Source organism: Hippichthys cyanospilos, chromosome 7, assembly GCF_059441005.1.
Source record: "Hippichthys cyanospilos isolate Australia breed blue-spotted pipefish chromosome 7, RoL_Hcya_1.0, whole genome shotgun sequence".
Classification (NCBI taxonomy): Eukaryota; Metazoa; Chordata; class Actinopteri; order Syngnathiformes; family Syngnathidae; genus Hippichthys; species Hippichthys cyanospilos.
The window spans coordinates 3,589,217-3,613,256 of NC_142375.1; the positions used below are offsets into that span (position 1 = coordinate 3,589,217).

Below are 24,040 nucleotides of genomic sequence, written 5' to 3' on the forward strand. Positions count from 1 at the left end.
GGCTACCAGGGGCATGAGCTAGACTGCCGTTTTTCCGGCTGGCAATGCGTTTTATTTGCAAAGGATCAATTTGGTGTTTGGAGTTACGCTGGATTTGCAAACTTCAATGGTTGAGACACCAAAGCACAGCTGGACACACACGTTACAGTGCTTTTAAAAACTTATGGGGACACCCGAGTGGATATATAGTATTGTACATCTCAGTTTGAAGGTAAAGAGAGCTCCTCAATGCACTACGGTGGTTTTAAAATACTTTTTTGAACACCCGAGTGGATACACTGTACATCTCAGTGCCAAGAGAAAGCTTGAGCATGAAGAGGTCAAGAAAAATTGAAAAGACTGATCGATTGTGACCGCTGTTTATTTTGGTTAGTGCGAGCCTTTTCTTTATTGTGTCATTTTTAAGATGTATTATTTGTATGCGTTCGTATTCAATTAATAGTAAAGAAATAAATTATGTTCTGATATTAAATTGCGATTTGTACTTTGGACTTCATATAATTTTGTGGATATTTATTTTAAATGATTTTTTTAAACTTTTTTGACAGCATCACGTTTAATAACACGTTTTAATGGCTGATGTGGGTTCATTGACGTTTAAAAGCTTCGGAAAATAGCCAGAGTGGCATAGTAATGGATACATGTGCGCATGGCATTTATTCGAGTCTGACATCACAGAAGGCGTACGTGTGAAAGTCACGGACCGCCACTGCTCGCACTTATCGCTTGTGTGAGACAAGGTCAAATGATGACTTGCCTCATCACTGATGACACAGTAACCCCTGGTATTGAACACCATGACCAATTTTGTTCAGTGAATTCACACAGATGAGTTTCATCAATGCTACATTTGAGATGATTTGGGTGTCCATCAAACTGATAGCCCTTTAGCATTCATCAAGTATCCCGCAGAGTCCAAAAGGTTGGTGACCCCTGTGCTCAAGTGATTTTCGCACACAGGGACTGCGAACATGTGCACATTCGAACTTTGCCATTTGAGGCGCCCATAAGCAAACTGGTTAAACAACTTTTATTTGTTGATTATTGCTCTTTTGAAGTTGTCGAAAGTCAATTGTTGAAGCAGAAGTTGAAGGGGTGGGGCTGGCTGGTCAGATCATGGCAAAGCTCAACCACTGGAGAGACAAGGAAACAAAACATCATAAGAACAACACTTGGCATCTCAACGGACACGGCCTTTCAGTTGACTGGGGTGATCTTTGACCTGGTTGAAGTTGAGCTCGATGGAGCCGCTGTCGCTGGGGTCAAACCTCTTGAAGATTCCTGAGCACGTAAAACACACAGAGTCATAGTCTACAACATGAATGCCTATCTGCTGTCCATGCCCAATTTGAACCCTAAAACTCCAGCCAAAGTGGAGATTTGCCAAATTCTGCAGATCTGCGAGCACAAATCAAAGTTTTACGTCATTGCTCTGTTTCCCGCCAGTGAGCCCGCAGCCCGATACCAGTCCGTGGCTTGACTGGTACCGGGCTGCATGGGCCATCCCCGAAATAATGATGCTGTGGAACTGACTTAGTTCATCATTAAACAAGTTGCGGATCTGTGCTTTATTTGTGCTTTGTTTGGCTTGAGCTTTGTTTTTTTGACGCTGCCTCTGGCCGCTCCTGTTATTTCTTTTTGTAGTGAGGAAGGACGGTGCGGCTTCTGATGATAGCAGTCGGTGACACACGTTGTTCTGTATCGTTGTGAAATCTGGCCCACAAGTGTCAGTAAGTTGTACTTTCTTTGTAAGAATGTTGTCATTTAAGATAATGTGCCCAAAAGTGAGTTTGTTTGTTGATCCAACAACTTGTGATTGTGGATAAAGCGCTTGCTAATGTTATTTGTTGTCTTCAGCATGGTATATAGTGCTGCCTTGTATACATTTAGCTCGTTAGCATTTTCCTTTGCGACAGGTATTTCTCTGTGCTATGTTAGAATGTGTAAAGGTGCATTGACAAGCTCTAATTTGCGTCTAATTGAGGTTTTGCATTGAAACTAATTTAATTTGAAATTCAGTTATGATTGTTTTAATCAATGTAATTTGTGGACATTTTGTAAGATATATGCTGCTCCGTCCTCAGTAAAATTCTCAAGTGTTGAACGGTCTGTGGCGGTAAAAAGTTTGGGGCTCATGACCTTAGGCCATGACTAGCGGCTGCTAACTAGCATTACTACACATTTTAACCCCCAGCAAGCCTTCCCTCACTGTCTCTATTTGTAGCAAGGTTGCACAATTAATCAATCGCAAACACTATATTGGCTGACATGATTAATTAAGCTAATCCTCTGTGATATTAACATTTAAAAAGTCTGATTTAACCCTAATCCTATACGTTCAATCAAGCACTTTGTCATCCTACCACCAGGCCACAATGTTTTCAACATGTTTGCATGACGAAAGCTTCCGGTTTTCTCACCCTAATACAGTGGACCCCAGTGTTACAATGTCCCTGATTTATGTTATTTTCATGTTGCGATCTGGAATACTAAATTTTTTCATCCCCTCTTTATGACATTTTCCCAGATTTGCGTCCAAAACAACTCATGACCCTAGGGGCTTGGCTGTATTTGTGTTGTTTAATTCAAAGTTGAATGGGTTAGCCATGGTTCCCAAGATTGCTAGTGATGTTAAAGAGAGAGGTAAGAAGATGATTTATATGGAAACGATGCTGGAGATAACCCTTATTCGGGAGTATGGGCATAACAAGCGGCACTCAAAGGTAAATAAATCCTTTCTAAATTTTTCATTTATGATGTTTTCTGATTGTATGCATGTTTATTATATATATGTTGCAGTTACGATACTGTTTTGGTACCAATTTTGAATATGTATGTAAAATGTTGATGTTCTTACCTGGGGTTCGAAACGCATTAGCTATGTAACATAGGTTTGGATTTCCTGTCATACGGCGAATTTGCCTTACGACCCCAACCGCGGAATGGATCTCGTAACACGAGAGTCCACTATATACAGTATATATATATATATATATATATATATATATATATATACATATATATATATACATATATATATATATACATATATATATATATATATATACACACACACATATATAAATAAATATACATCATATATACATACATATATATACACACACACACACATATACATTTATATATAGACTGTATCTTATTTACCAGGGAGAAATGGTATCGAGTTTCTCACCTGATTTCTAATATATATTGTGTTAGCTCTCAATTGAGACCCATTTTAAAGAATCCGATTGGCAAAAACGGAAATAAATTCGTTTTGAAATGACTGAAAATGACATTTTAACTGCTAATTGATTAAAATTTGCTCAAAAGTAAATAATGCACTTGGTTGTAAATAGGCTTCATTTTATTCATGGGTTTGCAGGTAAGTTAGCTTTGTTGCCCTGTATGTCCAGTTTTTGCCATGTCTTGAGGGGTGAAATTGTTTTAATTATTTACTTCATTTATTTATGCTACTTTTTTTAATATTATTTGTAAGTATCATGCTTTGAAGCCTTGTTTATATACTGCTTGTTTAAAAAAAGAACAATAAACAGTCATTTTTGACCAAACATGATGAATAATCGTCATTTTCAATATTGACCAAAATAATCATGATTATTATTTTGGCCATAATTGTGCAGCCCTAATTTGTAGCAATCAAGTTCAAAGCATGGCAGCGACTGGTAATCTTAAACGCGACAGTTGTGAAACCTAAGTCCCCGAGTTGGTGTTACGTGAAGGCGAATGAACAAAGGCAAAAGAATAAGAATTAATATGTTCATTTTATTTTGCTACTCTGTCCATGGGGTCGCTATTTTGGGGAGGCCAACTCGGGCCCCCCAGTTCAAAGGGGCACTCTCGTGCGCTTTTCCTAGTCAGGAGTCGGAACGGTCTGACTCGCCGGCTTCCTCGAATGTGCCGTTAAAAGCTCAAATGTAGCTTTGGTCGGTCTCTCAGCGTAGCGAATCGACACACAGCGTCGCGTTTTTTTTTTTTTTAACCTATTGCTAATTGGCATCACAGCTAAGTGACATCACACTTAGCTTTGGCAGCTAAGTCGATATCTGAGTGGTTAGTGCAGATACCGTCGCGGCGGTGTGTTTTTGACGTGGACTTAGCGGTCAGCTTACGGAACATTATCTCCAGCCTCATCAAGCAGCCCACAAAGTTGTCGAAGTCCAGCGTCAAGTCTGGCTCTGCATAGCGGGCTACCAACAGCTGGTAGATGGCGTTATTCAGAGTGAAGCCTATGACAAAGCCAGATGACAGACTCCGGGATCACATCTTTCAAATGACGCAAGGTGGTATGTCGGCGGCGCGTTGAGAATTGGTCTTTGGCGCGATGTGACTCACCGGCGTCTTTGAAGGCGACTCTCATCTCAGGCGTGCTCATGGTCCCAGAGTTGTCCGTGTCGTTCTTCTTGTAGATGGACTGTCAAGAACAAAGGAGGGAGCGTGAGAAGGTCGCCGATGTGGTGTCCGCCGCTTTAAAGGTGGCACGCCTACCAGGTAGCGCTGCACTTTCTTCCACAAGGTGGCGAACTCCGACAGACCCAACTTGCCATTGCCGCTCTCCTGAGGCGCCGTCAAGAATCACGTAACGCCTCTCATTTGATATGAGGAAGGCATCCGCACTCAAAGGATACGTCCATGAGGTTAACCATGACTCTACACGTCTCTATGCTGAAGCCGCTGGTCTTGATGTCACTTCCTGTTTGCCGAGAGCAGAGTAAAGGTTTGACGTCGCTTTGGTGCCTGAGAGGCGACGCCAAACTCACGCTTGGAGACGATCTTGTTCATGATGGTCCGCAACTCCGCCGCCGAGATCTCCATGTCCTGAAGCGGCAGCGCGCCGTTAGCCTTTCTGCTGGCGTTAGTGAGCGCCGCGGACTACGTACCGGTCCCGCCAGCTTGGCGAACAGGCCTCGGAAAGCCGCATCCACTTCCTCGTCCGGAACCGTTTCCTGTGGAGGTCGCGTAGGCCGTGTCAATCCCAAACAACGCAGCGAATCAGTTTCATTCACAGATGGTCACTGCCGGGCGCAACTTCAAATTGTATGGACGTTGACATTTCTTTCAGGGCCCCACGGGAAATCCTTTACAAGCAACCAATAAACCTTTGGAAGGACAAAATGTCTTCCAAGTGCCGTCAAAGTCCGCCTCTCCCATGGCACGGAAGCGGTCATCTTGGCAGGCGTTGTAGCAAGCTCGCACATTGTCGAGAAAAAGGCAAGATGGCCCTTTCCAAAAGCTAACCAGATGTCTTTTGGCTCTCAATGTGTCTGGCCCAACCCGTTAGGCTATCGTTGTAGCCAGGAGGGCAGAAGGAAGACGGGAAAACGGAAGAGCATGTCCAAGTTGTCGATCCCACCAATGCAAAATTGCATTTTTTGTGGAAGGAGCTTGCGTTTAGCTTAGCGTATCAATGCAAAGCAACCACGGCTAACGCTAATGAGAAAGATGCTAATGTAACGAGTGAGAGCTAAGCTCTTGGCAAACTAAACTGGAGCAAGTCTGCGACTGATTTCTTTCAATATTTACTTATATTTTGACCATTGACAAAAGAGAAGAGCACCTAAGATAGCCTTTTAGCTGCAGCTAGCACTCAGGACTATGTACAGCGTGTCAAGGCCTATGGCACGTGGCTGATGCATTCAACTGGCATCTGTTGACCCAAGCCACTTTTATTTGTCGTCTATCAATCTTTGGTTCCGCCGCAACGACACATTTCTGCAGATATGGAAACCCAGAAAAATACGGTTGCGGATTTTTAGGGTAGATTCAAAACGGAATAATACATTAGGTCGGAGCTTATCAAAAAGTGGGGCGCCCCCCTGGGGGTTGGGCAAGAGGTGTTGCCGGGGGAGTGTAGATGACCACAGGGAAAAGGTTTTGTTTTGTCATGTGACGTGTAATTGCAATAAAATAAGATTTTTTTTTTCCACTTTGATGTACTTAGTAATTCTGTTTGTTTTAGACTAAGCTTTAGTGGGTCGGGGGCTTGGTAAAATACAATCGAGAAGCACGGCATTAGGTACACACCTAAATAAATTTTTAAAATCAGGTCTAAAAATGAGATTTAAGTTATTGTTCTAATATAGAGCTATCTATCTAAATATATATTAGATGCATCTAATCTGTCTAAAATCCAAATATTTCAAGAAGAGAAATGGCTTGGGTAAGGTGGCAATAGCCTGACGGAGACAACGTTTTAATGGAGCTCAAAGAAGCCCCGTGCCAGACAATTTGGATTATGTACTGAGAATATGATTCAAGTACAATGAAGGTTCATTTCAAATCCTATTAAAAGCAAACATTGAGACCCCATGCTTAGCCAATCTTGCGCGTGCCACTCGAGTGAGCACGGCAGTGTCGATGCTATAAGCGGGTTCCCCCCCCTTGCCCCGCGAAGCTCGTCAGAATTACTCCCGACAGTGACCCTCTCCTTCTAAACGACGTCTTTACTTACGTCGTCGAGGTCTGCGCTGACCGGGTCGTCAAATGGCCTGAAAATGTGAGGCGCGCGCACAGATGGGAGTGAGAAGGAGCCCCCCCACCACCACCATAACCACCACCGCACCCGGTGCACAAGGGCAAGCCTTGTGTACGCTTGCTGTTTGCCGCATGCAAACAAACGGGAGCGGTCGGAGCTCGCTCAGCAGACGGCGGCGCCATGGAGGTGTGGCGCCCGCCCGCCCGCCCGGTCGAGCCCTGCCCCTGCTTACACGGTCTGGCTGCGCTTCTCGGAGAAGACGCGTATGCAGAAGTCGCCGTTGAGGTGGGGCTCGAAGGTGGAGGGCACCACCAGGTACTCGCCAGGCGGAAGCTTGAAGCGATTGCTGACCTCGCGCAGGTTGATGAAGGTCTCCGAGCGCGCTGTCTGCGCATGCGTCAGGAAGAAATTCTTGTCCAGGTGAACCTGTTGCTGCCCGTGGAACTGAGGCGTTGGGCACACACAGGAGGTTATGGCGCCGCTGCACGCACGCCGGTGACTTTGCAGCCGCCGCTCACCTGTCGGGGGAGCTGAAAAACAAAAGAAGCCTGGCTATGACTGGGACAAATCTTGAGTCCGATGGACACAGACACATGACTGTAGTGAACTTTCAGAAAGACTCCAAGGGCCTAAAACACGCTATCCCTTAAATATCTGCCTCCAGGCAAGAGCGCGACACTAACTGGCCTGAGATGCTACTCGGACGGGAGGCCGCTCGGGACTAGAAGGTGATGCGAAGCCCACCTCAAATCTCTCACGACTTTGGTCAGCGCGAACCGGGCCTCGACGCCCCAAAACCCCAAAGGGTTACACCAGGTGTGTAGATTGTAGTTGATTGGAGGCTCGCCTAACTATTGTTGGTCCATCTCATGACCTGAACCGCACTAAATGATAAAAAAAAAAGAAATAACATCAGTCGTAAAAAAGAACACAGCATTGTTTACATCGAATGCTGGTGGAGCCAAAGCGGCTTATCGTTGTCACAACCTCGCTTCGAGGAGGAACTTCCAATTAAAAGCGTACCAAGGCCGTCGGTTTCATACATGACCTGATAGCCCACATTTTATTTTGAAGCCTTGTCTGACTTCCTCAGAATGATTGGCCTCTTGTTTACAAAATGACAGAGGCTGGACAGCCAGCAGATTCTCCATTTCACTACTGCTAAAGCTAAGCTGCTGCTAAAAAAAAAAAAAAAAAAAAGAGAAGTGATGACTGCCAAAAGCCTTAAGATGAGCTAGTTATACTCCTTCTCTCACTGCAGTTGAACACATGTGAACATGTCACGGTCCACACATATTTACATTTATGCTTTTTCCCAAACTGTAATTTCACTAATGTATGCTGATATCACTGTAACACAGATAATGATTTCATATATTTTGGTGTACTTTCATCATTGGATATCGGGATACAGGAGCCTCCACCCACCCCCACCCCCCAATAGATGTGGGCTGCTAGAAAAGTAGATCTTGGGGCAGAAAGGTTTGGCCACCCCCGGGTTAAAGAAACATGAAATAGAAGCAAAATCAAGTGTTCCGCTACGCCCCCTTCCACCACATAACAACAACCACAAAAGCTAACTTGGTAGCCATCAGTAATAGGAGTCAGAGGCCGAGTGAATGAAGACGCCCTAAAGAGGCCTTTTACTGACATCCAAATGAAGCGGGGATGTCAACAAAGCAAAACATGTGTCAAGAGAGTGCGCATGTTCCTCAAAAAAGCGCCACTCGCAACAACCATTCCGCCCTCGGCTGCATTATATACTACAAGCATCGATTGTACACCCATGTGCTCCTCAGTACACGTTGGCTACTTTGTCGCAGTAAAACGTCACAAGTAATAAAAGGAAGGTTGCTGTGAAGTGTACTGTCGCAGTCTCCGTTGATGAGGACTGTACTTTTTCCCACAACTTTTTCCTACGCAAAGGAAAAAAAAATAAAATAAAATAAAATATATATATATATATATATATATATATATATATATATATATATATATATATATATATATATATGTGCTGTGCCTCCATCGTCGGTTATACGATTGAGCTTGGACGCTAACGAGCAAATTGCTAGTGACTGCTAATTGCTAAATGGATGCTAATCACTAAATATTTTCAACGCTAATGATAAGAAAACACATTGCTAGGATCTCTCCTGTACAAACAACAAACGACAATGACATCTACACTCTCGACATGCAAAACGGACAACGTACAGGCCGCAAATGGCTAAGGATGTCCATCCCGATCGCAAGAAATCACTAAAGAAAAAGTGCCTACGCAATGACGTTTGCCTTTCAAGACAAAACCAAGCCGGTGCCTCAAATTTCGAATCTTTCCGTCCTCCGAAGCCGAAACGATCAGGAGGTTACGCCTCAGTTTGTGCCGGTCCTGCTCGGAGGATGGAAAGACTGGGGAGCCGGCGATTTCAGTCCGGGCCTATTCGGAAAGATGCCCCGGGCGTCACCTCGTAGATGGCAAATCCGATGGTGTGCATGTCCTCCCCCTGCTTCCTGAGCTTCCTTCGGTTCTTCTGGATCAAACCCAAGACGAAGCTGCAGCCGACCTCGCCGTCGTCCGGGTCGTCATCCTCTGCATCTAACTTTATGACGAACTGCGGGTTCATCCAGAAGGTGTCTGCGGGGACGCCAGCGGTGAGTGGACAGACTTGTTCCGGCTAGCTGGCATGCGCTAACCCACAAGGGTGGTTCCTGCAGCCGCCGGCCGTGGAGCCGCGCCGCCACGCGCCGTCAAACTTGCTGACGCTCCAGTGCTTCACTGAGTCATCCAAGATGGTGTCGGGGGTCAGGGTGCACACTTCCACGCGGGAGTAGTGGCGCACAAAGTCCCGGTACGACATCCTGGCAAACAAAAGAGGAGGAGGGTGGAAAAAAACGCCTTGCCGCAAAGCCTTGCCACGCTCACCAAAATTCTCCGTCCTCGGCGTTGGCGTGCGGACAGTCGCCCTGGACCGAGTCCCACTCGGATGACCTGTGGGGAGGAGAAGCTCCGGTCAGGGATCACGCCGCCGGTGCGCTTCACGCCCGTCATACCCGTCGCTCCAGGCGCCCGTCCACTCCACTTGACCCCAGGGGTTCCTGACCCGCACCAGCTTCTCGGCACGACCCCGAAAGTTGACCTGCGTGCAGAGGTTACACAGAGGTCACCTACGGGTGGAAAGTCGGGCTCCCCCGACGGGACGGGCTTTCTGACCTCCACGGCGCCTGTCAATGAATAGGCGTGGCCTTTGACCAGCTTCTGACGCGTCACCGCCTCGGAGTCGGCGGCGCTGGTGATCTGAGGATACACGAAAAATGAGGCGCCTTTCGCACATGTACACCTGCAGGCCGGCCAGTTACTCACATCAATGGAGCAGCCCAAGAGTGCCCCCGCCTCCAAGGCTTTTTGCAGGATTTCAAAGAGGTCGGCGGGGGGTTGTCCCAGGTCATAGTTCTCGGCAATGCCCCCCGTGAAGTCCTCGAAGCCCTCGGTTGTGGAGCCCCCCGACAGGGCCTCGTAACTGCCGCTCACCCTGCGCACACGCACGCTGGCGCTAGTGTGTGCCGGAAGGCGGAGCGCGGCGGGCAGGCGGAGCCGGGGCTCACTTGGCGTAGGCCTTCTCCAGAAGCGCGCTCCAAAACTCCCGACCCTCCGCTGAGTGCACGAACAGGAGCTCGCCGTCTTTCACCGGAAGACGGTCGTCGATTACCACGTCCACCCACTCGCCAAACTGCCAAAACTACACACGAGTACCGTTTTGCAGCCGTTTGCGTGGTGTGAAAATGTGCTGGCATTTGATGATGTCTCTGTTTGAAATGCTTTGTCGCAACCTTGTGGATTTCAGGTGGAACGACGGCACCGTTGCACAGTGACCAACAATGGGGCTTGATTTTCTGCCTTGCTGTGTGTGTGCGTGCGTGTGTGTGTGTGTGTGTGTGCGCGCTTTGCATCTCTGACGCAGGCAATGGCTATACTGTGGGTTTAAATAAGGATGAATAGAGCAATTGTCATGTTTTTTTTGTTTTCTTTTTTAAACGTGCAGCATGTTTCCAACAACTGACATAAATAAACAAAAAGAGTCAAATCAATATTCAAGAAATGTGAATGTTTGTTTGATAAAAGCGAAGAAAGGGAGTGTGAGTATTTTTTGTTTCTTTGGGTGTAGGGCTGCAGGATTTTGGCCAAAATAATAATCACGATTATTCATCATGTTCATTCATCAACATGTCTATTTATTGCCCTTTAAAAAAAAAAAAAAAAGTATATAAACAAAGCTTCAAGATACTTACAAATAATAATAATAAACTAAAGTAAATAATAATGAAAACAAATTCACAAAACACGGTAAAAACTTGAAACACAAGGCAACACAGCTAAATTACTTGCTGAGTGCAAACCAATAAAAAAAATAAGCCTACTTAGAAACAAACACATTATTTACTTTTAAGCAAATTTGAATCAATTAGCATTCAAAATGTCATTTTTGGTCATTTCAAACCGAATTTATTCAAATTTTTTGCCAAGCGGATTTTTGAAAATGGGTCTCAATAGACATTTGGGAAACGATGCCGCCTGATAGTAGGATAGCAAAGTGCTGGATTTGAATTGTAATCAAAATGAGTGCTTGAGTTTTTAAATGTTAATATCACGAAGGATCAGCTTAATTAATCGAAGTAGCCAATATGTGATCCCGATTAAAATTGGATTAATTGTACAGCCTTTTTTGGCTGTGAACAAAAGCAGAGCACGCGGCAAACTGGCAATGATGTCGGCGGCACAACCTCTGACCTGGAAGTGAAAGATCCCGGCATAGTCGTCACGGAAGCTTTGGCCGTCGGGGACCACGCGGGCCATCACGTACTCGTTGAGGGTCAGCGAGGCGATGGCCGCCAACAGCCAGCAGTCACCTAAGGGCCGCAGCAAAAAGCGCTTTCTGTCAATGCCCGTTGGGACGGAGCAACTTTGGATACTGCTTCAGGTGCCAGGTGCCAGGCCCCCCCTATCAGTTCACGCCATGGTGCGCTGAACGCTAGCGTACAATGATGTCGAAACCATTTTTGTTGGTCCCCTTAGAGCGCTGGGCTAAACATGCAAATCGAGAAATGGGAGGAGCCCACATCCCTCATCCCATTCAAACAGCGACATGATTGACAGTAAGCCTTCAAGTTGGGTGCAGCATGCCCAGGCCTCAAACGCCTCACTTTGATTCACACTTCCTTTTTCCAACGTGTACAAGCATTCACACACACACACACACACACACACACACACACACACACACACACACACACACACACACACACACACACGCACATTCCTGCAGAGACCTCAACACACACAAAAAAGGAGCTGCAGGCGGAAAATAAATTCCAACATCTGAAAACAAAAAGTGAGTCACGCAACTAGTGAGTCATCTCACACACTCACACACACACACAGTGTGAGGGTGTGTCTGCCTGTGTGTGAGTGTGCGTTAGTGCACCAGCGACAGCAGAGGAAAAGTTAATGGGATGTTTGTCCCAGGTTGTCCGACTTGTAGCACTTTGTGTTTTGAGGGTACTGCTTTATGGGGTTCAGGGGTCAGCGCTAGCAATTTTACCGTTGATACACTTGTGCCACGGGGTTCCAACGGGACTGGCAAACCACTCTATGGCAGAGGGGCGGGGCCCATTTCCATGTGATCTCATCGGCTACAGGACATGGCTATTTCCGGGCGTGCTAGCCTGCTTTGCTAACCTTTAGCTTGAGCACCATGCAGGCCAAGGCAAGAAAGGCGGAGGATTACCTTGCTAGCGCTTCATCACTTCAGCAGGTAACTAAACGAGCCGGTCCTAACAGTTTCCTTGCGTTTTGACCCCACTTGGACGCCTGCCGATTGCGGCGCATTGGATAGAAGAGATAGCAAAAAGAACATGCACAATTTTCATTAAATTTCACAATTTAGGGTGCAAAAGTCAAGCTAGCTGCGGTGACCCACACTCATCCCGCGTAGAGGCGCCCATGCACTGTCCCTCATTGGCTGGGCTTTTATTTTGAAGCGCCCCCCTTTTGAGTTGTTGTCAAGAATGGCCAAATGGGTCCCTACATTATGGCGCCACTGGACTGCTTTAACGGACGAGGTTTTTTTTTTTTTTTGCTTTGTTGTTTTCGCCTTCTACCCTCTATAGTCGGTGCGTGAGACACGAGCATGCTGTTGCCAAAACGCGCTGTCGCTTTGACGAGCACCGAGACCGACGGACCGACGGACAGAGCGCGACCTCACCTAGCGCCCCCTGGCAGATGTCGGTCCTGGTGGCTCCGCCCACGATGAATTCCGGCGAGGACACCAGCTCCTGATTGGACGCACACAAACAGGGGACAGGTGTGAATCGCGCCGCACCGGGGGCCAGCGAACGAACGACAACGACCCCCCCCCCCCCCCCCCCCCCCCCCACCCCACCCCGGGGACATACCGTGGGCCTCTTCCAGGTGACCCCGCGGGTCTTGTACGAATTGCGGCCCAGCTCGTTGAAGCCCAGCGCCTCGGGGGCGGCTGGGAAGGAGGGGTCGCAGAAGAGCTTGCCGCTGCTCAGACATTGAGCCCGCAGGGCGCCGAAATTCTGGTTGAGGAAGGGCACGGCCTTGTGGTTGCTGCCAAAGCCCGCTGCCGTTGCGCGCTTCTTGGCCAGAGTGGACGCCACGCCGGACATGATCGGCGACGACTGGACGAGGATGCCGAGGGGGAAAGAAAAAGTTTCGCGGCTCCCTTAGTAGGCACGCGCGCGACTTGCCGTCTGCTGGGTGGGGAAGAAGAAAACAAATCGGAAAAGTTGCTTTGGGATTGTCCTGTGCGTGACGTCACAGGGAGGCAAATAAACCCACGCCCTGCCGATGGGGCGGGGCCCCGCTGCGGCCCACAAAGTCGCAAATTGATTCCGGCTTGGATGCTTGCTCTTCTCGACGTCCTGACCCGACAAAGATTCGCGTGACTCACGCGCGAGCTCTTCAAACTTTTTGCTTTTTTTTTTTTTCCTTCCTCTTTTTGACTTGAGCCGAACTCGGTCCCGAACTCTAGAGCAACTCGTCGTACCAAGAATTGTAGCTTCCAACAATAACATAAGACGTTTCGAGACGGGTTGGATTCGATTCTCTCGAGCGTTTCGACAAGCGCAGCTGTGCAAGCGCTTGACGTCACCAACAATGTGCGACGACACACGCAAAAAAATGACCAAACGCACATTAGAATGAGTAAAAAACATAATCAGTGGGGATCTAGCTCGCGCCAATAAGATTTCCCAGGAAAAAAAAAACAGCAAACCCTCGCGCGCACGCAAATTTTGACTTCTCAGTTGAGTTTATTAAATAAAACACACACACACGGAACATCTAAAAGCAACAATTTACACAACACAGGAAAAAAATAAAATAAAATAAGTGTCTCAAGGGGATAACCCCACCCACACCCGTGAGTCCCAGAAATAAAGCGAGGAGGCAAACAAGCAACGTACTGTACTTTAGAAGCTTCCGCAAACTTGCAACCCCGGGCCGGTTGTGGCCAGTAAGGTGATGTGTAAGGCGCCCCCCCCCCTCCCCCCGCCCTCCACACACACACACACACACACACGCAAACATGCCATCAATGTTGAGCGGTAGAATATTTACAAGTTCTTTAAACTTCAATCTACTCCTTTTATGTATCAACTGTTGTATACGTATGATGCTGAAAACAATTAAAAAGTAAAAGTTGGTGTAGTGGTGTGCTTCTGAAATGGTGAGGGAGGGCCCCCTTGGGAGGGCAACCTCAGGTAAAATAATTTGTTTTTGCCAAGTGAAGTGTAATAGCAATAAAATGACTGTCATCATTTCTTTATTTCAGGCACGCAGGTGCACTTTACCTTTTTCAGGTTTAGATTAACTTGTAACCTGTATAAGTGCTGTAGAATAGGAGTTAACAGTACTTGAAAGTTTTTTATAATGGTTTTCCTTGTGTCAATGTTAAAAAGAATTCAGTTTTAGGTATACTTATACAATTTTTATAGATAATTTGATTTATGGTTGGCGTGGCGGAACACACACAAAATGTTTTCTCTTTCATAGGAGGGCCAAGCAAAACATATTTGAGAAGCATTAGTGTAGTTAGTGGCATTGACGTGGTAAAGCCAAGCGCACTCGGGCCAAGGGCTTCTTCCACGCCTCAGTCACTACCATCCTTAGCATTCCTCCAGTTGTTGACAAACGGGATGTGGACATGATGCAATAGGATTAAACCAGGGGCGGGGCCTCTTCTCATCATCACAGCCACTCAATGGCAGATTAGCGCTTGGGTCACGCCTGGTCGACGCGCTCCCCGTCGGTACGGGAAGCCGCCTCGGCGTCTAGAAAACGGCGAACCCAGGTCTCGGCCCATTCCAGCGCCTGGGCCACGTCGTTGTTGCCACTCCACGTGCCGCGTGCCACCACTGCAGAGCCGCCGGCATCGCCGCCCATCCTACGGCACACGGCCGTGGCCCAGTCGTGAGCCGGGAGCACTGCCGAGTCCTGAGCAGGAACATTCAGGTTACAACGGGCCGGGTCGCGAGCGGCGGGCGCCGTTACCTTGGGGACCTGGCAGGCACACAGGACTTTCCCAGAATGCTTGTGGGGAGCCAGGAGCATGACACGTGCACACGGGCGTGCCAAACTCACTAGGTTGACCATCTTCATCAGAACCTGAACGCACACGCAAGGCAGAAAATGGTGCCGATCGAACCCGGCTTAAACGGCAGTCAGGCACGCCGGGGCAAAAGACAATGCGCTCTCATCTCCCTGTCTTACCGCCAATGACGGCGCCTCTGCGGCGGCAACTAGCACGTCTTCCCGTTTGGAGTGGGCCAGCACGACGCCGGCCAGGGCCGCTGCCTGCAGAGCGCAAAACGTCGGTTAGACGGGCTGGAGGAAGGCGGACTTGCCGGTGGCCAACAAGGGCTGACCTGCGCACTCTCCAGCTTCCGAACCAGAGTGTTACTCCGCCTCTGCATGGCTTTGAGGTGCACCTGCAGTTCCCTGCGCTGCCACTGGGGGATGGGCGTGCCATCCACCGCCTGCCAGAAGCTAGTGTGAGTGGAGCAAGTACCAGACGTGGCATGATGACGCCACTTGCCCCCGCCGGCGCCACTTACGTCCCAGACGGCGCCCACTTCCTTGGCGAGAGCCTGGGCGGAGTCAAGACAGGCGGGGGCAGGGCCCGCCATCCTAGCCTCCAGCGAGTCCACTTCCTCCTGCAGTGATCGGCCGGCCTCTCGAGCCTGTGCGTCACATTGCAACAGCTGAGCTAGCCTAAATCAAGGGAAGCTAAGCTAGGCTAGGCAAACGACTGCCCGCCGTGCGTTTGTATGTGCCAGTTTGTGCGCATGCTTGCGTGTGTATACAGTGCCGTTTGTCATACCACAACGACCGAGTACCAGTTGAAAGTGTTACATTCCATTCAGTGGGGATGTTCCATACCGCTTTTTTTTTTTCAAGCCCAATAACTGAGTTCCAACGATCCAATTTTAAGGACGGACAACCACTTGACATTTCTAGTTTAGTGGTCACAAGTGAGTAGCCTGGACTAATCAAGTCAAATTATTTGCCTTCAATCATCACAGGGCTTCAAGTATCAAACAAAAGCGAGTGAAGGGCCCAATATCTGGAAAAAGGACTGGTATCGGAAACTCCACCCGGCACTAGTACTTGCCCGTCTCTAGGGTGCGAAATGGCCACGGCAAGTCCGCGCTAGCGCCAGCTGCTTTAGCTGTCACAAACTACCATGACAAAGGAGAAGAACGGAAAATTCAAAACCGGTAACGATGACCGCTCGAGGGTCAGACTGCTATCAGTGTGACAAAAGCGATATGGAACAAGCCCATGCCAGGCAGTGGGAGCAGCGCACGTTGTTCCGGTTTGTACTGACCCGTGCGGCGTCTGTTCCTGTGACGGCCACCAGGCGGCTGATCCCTTTGACCAGCTGACGCTCCGACACGATGACCAAGTCGCCGACGGAGGCCGTCTGCGCCAAGTGACTGACATGCGTGCGGAAGCAAGCTTACATGAGGGGGCGGAGGCAAAAGTAACACTCAGGTGTGAAAGCGCTCTCTCACGTTCCGCAGCAGAGTTCCACCGAAGTGCGCTCCGAAACCTCAGAGACGGGAACCGCCACCGAGACCACTCGCACGGGGTCAGGATACACCTGAGGACGGCCCACGACTGACGCGGTGTCCGGGGCCGGGCGCAGCCAGCGAGCGCGACGCTCACCTCGTCTAGCGTGCGGACGTCTGGGATGGCTAGGGCGTCCGCCAGGCACATTTCCCGCACCGTCACTGACCGGTTGGCGTGCACCGCCGCACCCACGCAGGACTCCACCTCCCGAAGTCGAGCGGTGCCAAACGAGCCCTGGGCGGACGACGAACAGCAGGTTAGCGCCGACGGACGGGCGTTCGGCGGGGCTGGAATCAGAACCTGGAAGCTGAAGTCGAAGCGCAGATGGCGGGCTGATACGTGCGATCCCCTCTGGCGGATGGTTGGTCCCAGGATCTCTCGCAGGGCTAAGTGGAGCAGGTGCGTGGCTGTGTGGTTGCGGGCGCACGCCACGCGCTCCGCCTGCCGGCGGACAGAAGCCTGAGTGGCGGCGGCGCCTCTTCAATCGGGGCGCTTTTGAGTCCTACCTGGTCCACGTGAAGGTGCACCCCATCTCCGGTCCGGAGGGCGTCGGCGGCGGTCACCTGGTGGAGGACGTAGCCCCCCGCCGTCGACACGTGCTCCACGGAGAAGGGCACTTCCTGCCGGATGCCCCATACATGACGGTGAGAGCAGGTGGTGGCGCTGCGGACGGGCCGGCGCGCTCACCTGCAGCTCATCCCGTACAAAGTAGCCGGAGTCTGCGTCTTGCCCGCCCTGCTCAGCGTAGAAGTTGGTGCGGTCCAGGATGACAGCGCAGCGCTGACCTGCTTCCACTTGGGACACCAGGGTGGCGCCGTCAAACAGAGCGAGCACGCGTGCCGGGCACGGTGGGAACACTGCCAACAGCAGGGAGAGGAAATGGGGTCAGCCCCGCTAAAAGGCGCTCAGCAGCTTGTGAGAATGAAAACACATACTGTACATTGTCTTGGATTGACAAAAAGGCCGGGCCGGGCCGGTAGCCACGGCTCTATTCATCGATATAACAGTTGGCTCCTCAATAAATTCTTTAGGGAGCCAAAATACTCCAAATGCTCCCAATTTCAGCCCTCTCAAATGCTTGCTTCACATTGAGTCAAAACAGACAGTTCCAGACATTTGCTTTGATTTTTGAAAGCATCGAGCAATACTTGAGCCACTTTGTATGAACAGCTAAAGCAATCATAAAAAAATGATCTTTGTGCATTTCAGCACTATCAATGTCCAAACAGAAAGGGAAGAAAAAAAACATTTTCTTCAGTTAGAGAGCACGTTTGGAGCGGACTCACCATAGCGCTCCCCCCGGACGGCGAAATGGTACTTGGCGCTGTCGTCCGTCTTTGCCACGCCCTCTCGCCGCAGCTGATCCAGGGCGATGGAGCCCATGGTCATGCGACCTTCGGCGCCGGCCCGCCCGGGCGCCGTCTGACACCGCACGAGGGCTTTAGCTGGCCAGGTGCCCAAACGCAGCGGCGGTCGGCGCGTGTGGGTACCTTGTGTTGCTTGGCAACGAGCTGCTCCACTTCCTGCCGGTCGACGGACGCGCCCTGCTCGTCCACCATCAGCTCCACCAGGTCCAGTGGGAAGCCCAGGTCCCGGTGCAGGGAGCACGCCACCGAGGCTGAAACAAACACACACAGAAGACGGAAAAGATGGCTATGCCGCTCGCCAAGGGTTTGCACTCGCCAGCTTGCGTTAGTGCTTGCGTTGTCTAGAGAGCATCGCAACACGGACGGCAATTAGCGAGGCTGGCTCACCAGGAAAGTGCGGGCGGCGCGGGTCCATGGTGGCGAGTGTGCGTCGGATGAGTTTGCTGCCCTGCTGCAGGTTGGCCAGGAAGTGGTCCTCGTTCTCATCGATGACCTCCATCACCTGCCGGGCACTCGGGTGTCAGACGCTCGGCGAGGGACGGCGCCGGCCAGACACACTTACCCTGTGAGCCTCGCCCCGCAGCTCCGGATACGCGTCGCCCTGCGTGCCAACATGCGTTGGCCTCGCTCACATCAAGGTGTCGCGGCAGGCCAATGTTTGCGCACACCTACCAAGCTATGAGCCACGCACGGTACCAGGCTGGCCAGCGTTCCCCGGGGAGCCTGCAGGACCTCAGCGCAGAAGCGGACAGCCCGCCTCAGGATCCTCCTCAGCACCAGCCTGCCAATAGATACAAATAAGGCCCGTCAGGCACCATGTCCTACGCGATGGCGGCCGCCGGCCTTGCCCCTCCCCTCTCACCCGCAACTCACTCAGCCCCCGACATGCCGGGGTGCACCCCATCTGCGATGCAGATGGTCAGGGTGCGGGCGTGGTCGGCCACCACACGGTAGGCCGTGTCCACCCGTGCCTCAGGACCCGTCCGGCCACTGTACGCCGGTGCGCCGCTTGTCTGTGGAGACAGATGGGCCGTCAACCTGCGGCGCGGCCGCGCAGCCGGTCGTACAATACCCGATGAATGGCATCCATCAGCGGGGCGAAGAGGTCGGTGTCGTAGTTGGAGCTTTTCCCCTGAAGGACAGCCAGCAGCCTCTCCAGTCCCAAGCCCGTGTCCACGCTGCGGCAGGGCAGCGCGCGCAGCTCCCCATCGCTTTCCCTGCCGCCAAACGCTTGCTGCATTCACCGCCACTGACAGCTGGCTATGCTCGCCCATCATCTTTTTCGCCGTGCGTTTGGAAAGCACTTTGCTGACACGCCAGTACATGGTGCGCGCGGCGAAAAGTAGGCAGCGTGCAAGCGCGTGTACCTGCTGTACTGCATAAAGACCAGGTTCCAGATCTCCAGCACATCCGGACAGCCAGCGTTAACCAAGGAGGCGGCGTTGCGCCCTCCCACACGGTCGTAGTGGATCTCGGTGCAGGGGCCGCAAGGGCCCGTGTCGCCCATCTCCCAGAAGTTCTCCTTGAGCCCGAAAGGCAGGACGCGAGCCCGGGGGACCCTGAGGAGGAGGCTCGACGCGGTCAGGTGGCCAGCCCGGACAGGGTCCCTCCCTCTCCCCCCCGAGCCTACCCCAGGTCCAACCAGATGCGGCGAGTTTCCTCGTCCGCTTGCAGGCCGGAAGCAGCGTCACCGGCAAAGTAGGTTACATAGAGCCTGTCGGCCGCGATCCCGTAACGCTCCGTCAACAGCGTCCACGCCATGCCGCATGCCTCCTCCTGCCGGCCACCCCCAAAAACAACTTGAGCTACAAAAAGGCAGGACGTCCGGCCAGCCTCACTCTACCTTGAAGTAGTCGCCGAAGGACCAGCTGCCCATCATCTCGAAGAAAGTGTGGTGGTACACGTCCTTGCCCACGTCGTCCAGGTCGTTGTGTTTGCCGCCCGCCCGCACGCACTTCTGACTGTTGACCACACGGCGGTACGACGCCATGGGACTACGGGGGTCCGCTGTGCCAAGCAAGATGGGCTTGAACTGCAAAGACAAACAAACAAACAAAATCCTAAGCTCAAATCTTCCTTGGTTTGCGCTCAAGAAACTCGTTAGTTTCAAAAAGTGTACGTAAAATGCGAGTACAAGCTGTGAATGTTTTTTTTTTTTTTTTTGGCCAAGGAAGTGTTTTTTTTTTTTTTTTTTTTTAAAGCAGACAAAACATGATGCACCCCAAACCGAGCAAATACAGCATATTTGACATCCAAAGTCTAGACGGAAACTGTCTTGACAATGATTGCAAGAGCGGACGGACAGATTCTGAAGAAATTAAAACAGCGGTCCCCAACCTTTTTATCACCACGGACCGGTGAACGCTTTAGATTGATATTGCCGGAGGTGAAGTGTATTGTTAAAATAAATCATTATTTGGGGTGCAGCCCATTTGATCCACGGACGGACCGGTACCGGTCCGGGGACCGGTGGTTGGAGACCACTGACTTAAAAGCCTCACGCTGTCAAGATACGATTAGTGACGCTAAGGGTCACGCGCGCTCTTATTTTGAAAGGGCGACGCTCGGATGGCGGTTCCGGCTCAGCCCTGTGCATTTAGCGACCGACCTGGTTCATCCCAGCGTTGACAAAGAGCAGGCTGGGATCCCCTCTGGGCCGGACCGAGGAGGACGGGACCAGCAGGTGTCCGTGTTCCCGCTCGAAAAAGTCCACGAAAGTCTTCCGGACACGCGCGGCACTGACTTCCGGGGGACACACGCTAACTTGGCGAACTCGCCCAGCCGGCGCTCCGCCTGGCCTCCGAGCGGAGCCAAGGCTCCGGCGAAACAGCGTGAGCATCGGCGGCCGAACCGGGAAAGGGAACCGCAAGGAGAAGACGCTGACAAGCTTCTAAGCTCCTCGGAGCCGCGGGGCAGCGCTGCCCTTGCTCGGTGGCGCGTTTGCTTCTTCTACGTTTGTTCAGTTCTTTTGTGGGTGGGTGGCAAGTAACTTTAAGTGCATTAGCGCCACCCTGCGAACTGCTCCCTCCGTGGCTCTGAAACAGGGGTTTCCAAACTTTTTGCAAAGTGGGCCAGATTTGGTGTGTTAAAAATGTAGCGGGGGGGGGGCAACCTTGGCAGGCCTTCTTTACATATAACAGCAATTAATTTAAATACGTTTCAGCGAGCCGTTCTGCGTTCAACATTTGCTTTTTTATTTTCATTTCAGCTAACTTAATCATGTGTTTTGGTTCATTTGAAACATATCAAAAACAAATTGACATTAAATATTGAAATTGAATATTCACTTACCTTCACTTTTTTAACACTAACTTTTTTGTAACAGTTGAACCTAAGTAATTATACTCTTAAGGTGCAAATTACATTTGAAACAAAACATTTCTCACCATGGCAGTTTAATATTTATATAATTTTAAAATTAGTAACTATAAATGTTGATTGGATTTTTAAACGGTTATTATTCTGGAGTGAAAAATTAAAAAAAAACAAAAAAAAAAACGTTTTCAGACTTATCGTAAATGAAAAATGACTTGACCACATGAGTTTGATGGGTGAAACAGAGCTCTGGAGTGCAGGACAAAGGCCAGGTATGGCTCTATGGCAGTAGTATGGATGCGCAAGATGTCTTGTAAGCGAGAGTCCGATAGCCGTGTCCTCACGCGGATCTTATTTAAGTTCATAAGCGAGAATGTCTTCTGACACAAATAACGTCGAACCTAACAAGCTTAGCATTTTCTTATCAAATGCTCGAATCTCTCTGAAACGTCCTTATCCAGCTGTCAGTAAAAGTTGGCGATATAAAGCTTGTAATGGAGGTGTCGGAATAGCGCCCAAACTTGTGACCTCCTTGAAAGGACTGTATTTGACTGATTCAGAGGATCCTCAATCTTATCAGGTTGTCCGGCCAGAACATAAATGATGCACACTCTCATGCCACTCTTTATTTGTATATAATGTTCTATTTATTTATCTGGGTTGGTGTGTGTGTGTGTTTGTATGTGTTCGTGTGTTCTGTGTGTGTTCTATGTGTGATTGTTGTGTGTGTGTGTGTGGTCTCTGCAAAGGAGAGCAGAGAACATTCACTAAACAATGATAACTAACATAACTAACATTGTACAATATGTTACATCATATTCTCACATTACTCTATATTAGCATAGAATAACATAAACAACACAGGCAAACATACCGTACAATGATAGGAAGAAATAATTCAACCCAATCGTTCCAAATGTGCGTTAGGTAGGAAAGGGTTAATGGAACCGAATAGATTTGAGTGGGCGGTGACGTCACTCACTTACGGAGTAAGGATCACTTCGGCACACACGGCAAACATGCGACAAATACGCACATTTTGTGGATGAAACTTGAACGTGAATACTAAAAGTGAAGTATGAAAAGTACGGTATATTTGCCGTTAGCAATTATATCAAACTTAAATGCAATAACAACTTAGACATTAATGGACAAAGTGAAGCAGTGCAAACGTAAACATGTATCCAAAACCACAAACGGACAACATATTCAAACTGTACTTACATTCTCATGGACGCACGGAATAATAATGAAAGGAATAAGATAATCCACCGAATGATTGAAAGCAGAAAAAATGACTGTCCGTTACAACGATACCTGCCGACTGACCGGTGAAAGAGCAAAACAACTATGATAGTGTAAACAGAGTCCTGATTGGTGGTGGAGGAATGAAACACAACTTGTGATTGGTTGCTAGGCGGTTGCTACGAAGATCACATGACCACAGAAGAAACATGTCCAGACGTAAATAGTAATAACAAAACAATATAAACACGAAATCGTTAAGTATAATCAGAAACTTCTTAACAAAGCTGCTGGTGCTGACCGCAGTTCAGTGCGTCACACTGAAGCTCAACTTTCCTCCTTTTGTTGATTGTCGCCATTTTAGAAAATTAGGGGCTCATACAGTCAATTACAGTACTCATATACTAATTTGCTGTTCCTAATTGAGCCTATAGATAGCAGCATTTAGCGCACGCAGGTAACAGTGCTGCTGCACAATGTAATAATTCTCCATGCGGGCCAGGCGTTAATTTTATGACAGAGGCTGAAGGCTGGATGGAAATTGACCACGGGCCGGGCCGCATTTGGCCCCCGGGCCGGACTTTGGACATTTCTGCTCTAGATGATCGCCAATGTATTGCATGAGCACTTCCAACACATATACGGTACTTGGACCGACTTAAAGTAAATAAAACTGAGTAAATTTGAGTTGCTGTAGCAATGTGTAGCTGTTAGCTGTAGCTGTTAGAATGTGGCCGGCTGCTGGAGAGTCGTGTGGTTCCAAAAAATGCACCACACGTCCCTGTCTTGCAGCCTGTAGTCAGACTGACTTGGGACAGCCGCCAGGTTTCATGTTCATCCGAGAAAAAGGGATGTAAAGCGCCAAAGGCGGTCAGTGCGGACAGTCCGCGAGCCAACAATGGAAACGGCGAAGTTTATGTGCGCACATAACTCAAATCCTGAAAACAAAAATGCCACTTTTGAGCCATTACACTGGGAGACGCAACAATGCACATTAGAACACTATTAGAAATGTTCTTTTCTTAGCAATATCTCAAAATGCTACTCAAAAATTCGTTTCGTCAACGATACATCACGTATACTGTCAAGATAAAACACAGCGTCCAACACGCACTAAAACAGATTGTCGGTAAGAGGAATCGCAAGATGGCTCCCTTCGGCACTATTAGACGCGAGAGGTGACTGGCAGTACAGTTTTTTACTATGAACGTCCTTGTGGGTCTATTTCGTTTTATGAAAATAAACGCATCGTCTAGGTTTGTTGGTTGACGCAGACAGCGTTTTACGTTCTCCTTTGCTCTTTCTGTGCTCCGCAAAGTAAACGAAGAAACGGAAATTGGCCACAAATGCAGAGGAAACCTCAACTTGCGGTTTTCCGGCCAATAAGCACCTGCAGCGGCACCTCCGACTTGGAGTGAAACTACGTCAGTTTCCAAACAAGGCGCGCGCGCGCGCGTGTGT

At 49.4% G+C, this 24,040-nt stretch overlaps 2 protein-coding genes across 4 annotated transcripts; both read right to left on the reverse strand.

Annotated features, from left to right (window-relative positions):
* Positions 1–1,011: 1,011 nt before the first annotated feature.
* LOC148420710 (calpain-2 catalytic subunit-like) lies at positions 1,012–13,446 on the reverse strand. Of its 2 annotated transcripts, XM_088420247.1 has the most exons (21): positions 12,950–13,441; positions 12,760–12,829; positions 11,286–11,404; positions 10,103–10,236; positions 9,861–10,029; positions 9,711–9,794; positions 9,551–9,636; positions 9,423–9,488; positions 9,198–9,358; positions 8,965–9,134; positions 7,015–7,026; positions 6,729–6,940; positions 6,473–6,509; positions 4,902–4,967; positions 4,782–4,839; positions 4,650–4,714; positions 4,510–4,578; positions 4,357–4,435; positions 4,134–4,250; positions 1,223–1,281; positions 1,012–1,133 (listed from the first exon to the last, which is right to left on the reverse strand). In XM_088420247.1, the coding sequence occupies exons 1-21, from the start codon at positions 13,184–13,186 to the stop codon at positions 1,110–1,112; spliced, it is 2,094 nt and encodes a 697-aa protein (XP_088276373.1). In that variant the 5' UTR covers positions 13,187–13,441; the 3' UTR covers positions 1,012–1,109. The 2 variants fall into 2 exon arrangements, with proteins under 2 accessions (XP_088276373.1, XP_088276372.1); XM_088420246.1 differs by having other exon boundaries at positions 9,711–10,029; positions 12,950–13,446.
* A 625-nt stretch (positions 13,447–14,071) lies between these two features.
* Positions 14,072–23,909, reverse strand: aars2 (alanyl-tRNA synthetase 2, mitochondrial (putative)). 2 transcript variants are annotated; one of them, XM_088420241.1, is made up of 22 exons: positions 22,559–23,909; positions 19,863–20,051; positions 19,650–19,795; positions 19,387–19,578; positions 19,092–19,236; positions 18,893–19,032; positions 18,692–18,800; positions 18,582–18,620; positions 18,407–18,521; positions 18,143–18,270; positions 17,939–18,074; positions 17,340–17,509; positions 17,159–17,272; positions 16,953–17,093; positions 16,749–16,886; positions 16,595–16,683; positions 16,408–16,516; positions 15,635–15,760; positions 15,446–15,556; positions 15,291–15,374; positions 15,072–15,185; positions 14,072–15,014 (listed from the first exon to the last, which is right to left on the reverse strand). In XM_088420241.1, the coding sequence occupies exons 2-22, from the start codon at positions 20,007–20,009 to the stop codon at positions 14,802–14,804; spliced, it is 2,706 nt and encodes a 901-aa protein (XP_088276367.1). In that variant the 5' UTR covers positions 20,010–20,051; positions 22,559–23,909; the 3' UTR covers positions 14,072–14,801. The 2 variants fall into 2 exon arrangements, with proteins under 2 accessions (XP_088276367.1, XP_088276366.1); XM_088420240.1 differs by lacking the exon at positions 22,559–23,909 and adding an exon at positions 20,628–20,981.
* Between the last annotated feature and the right edge of the window lie 131 nt (positions 23,910–24,040).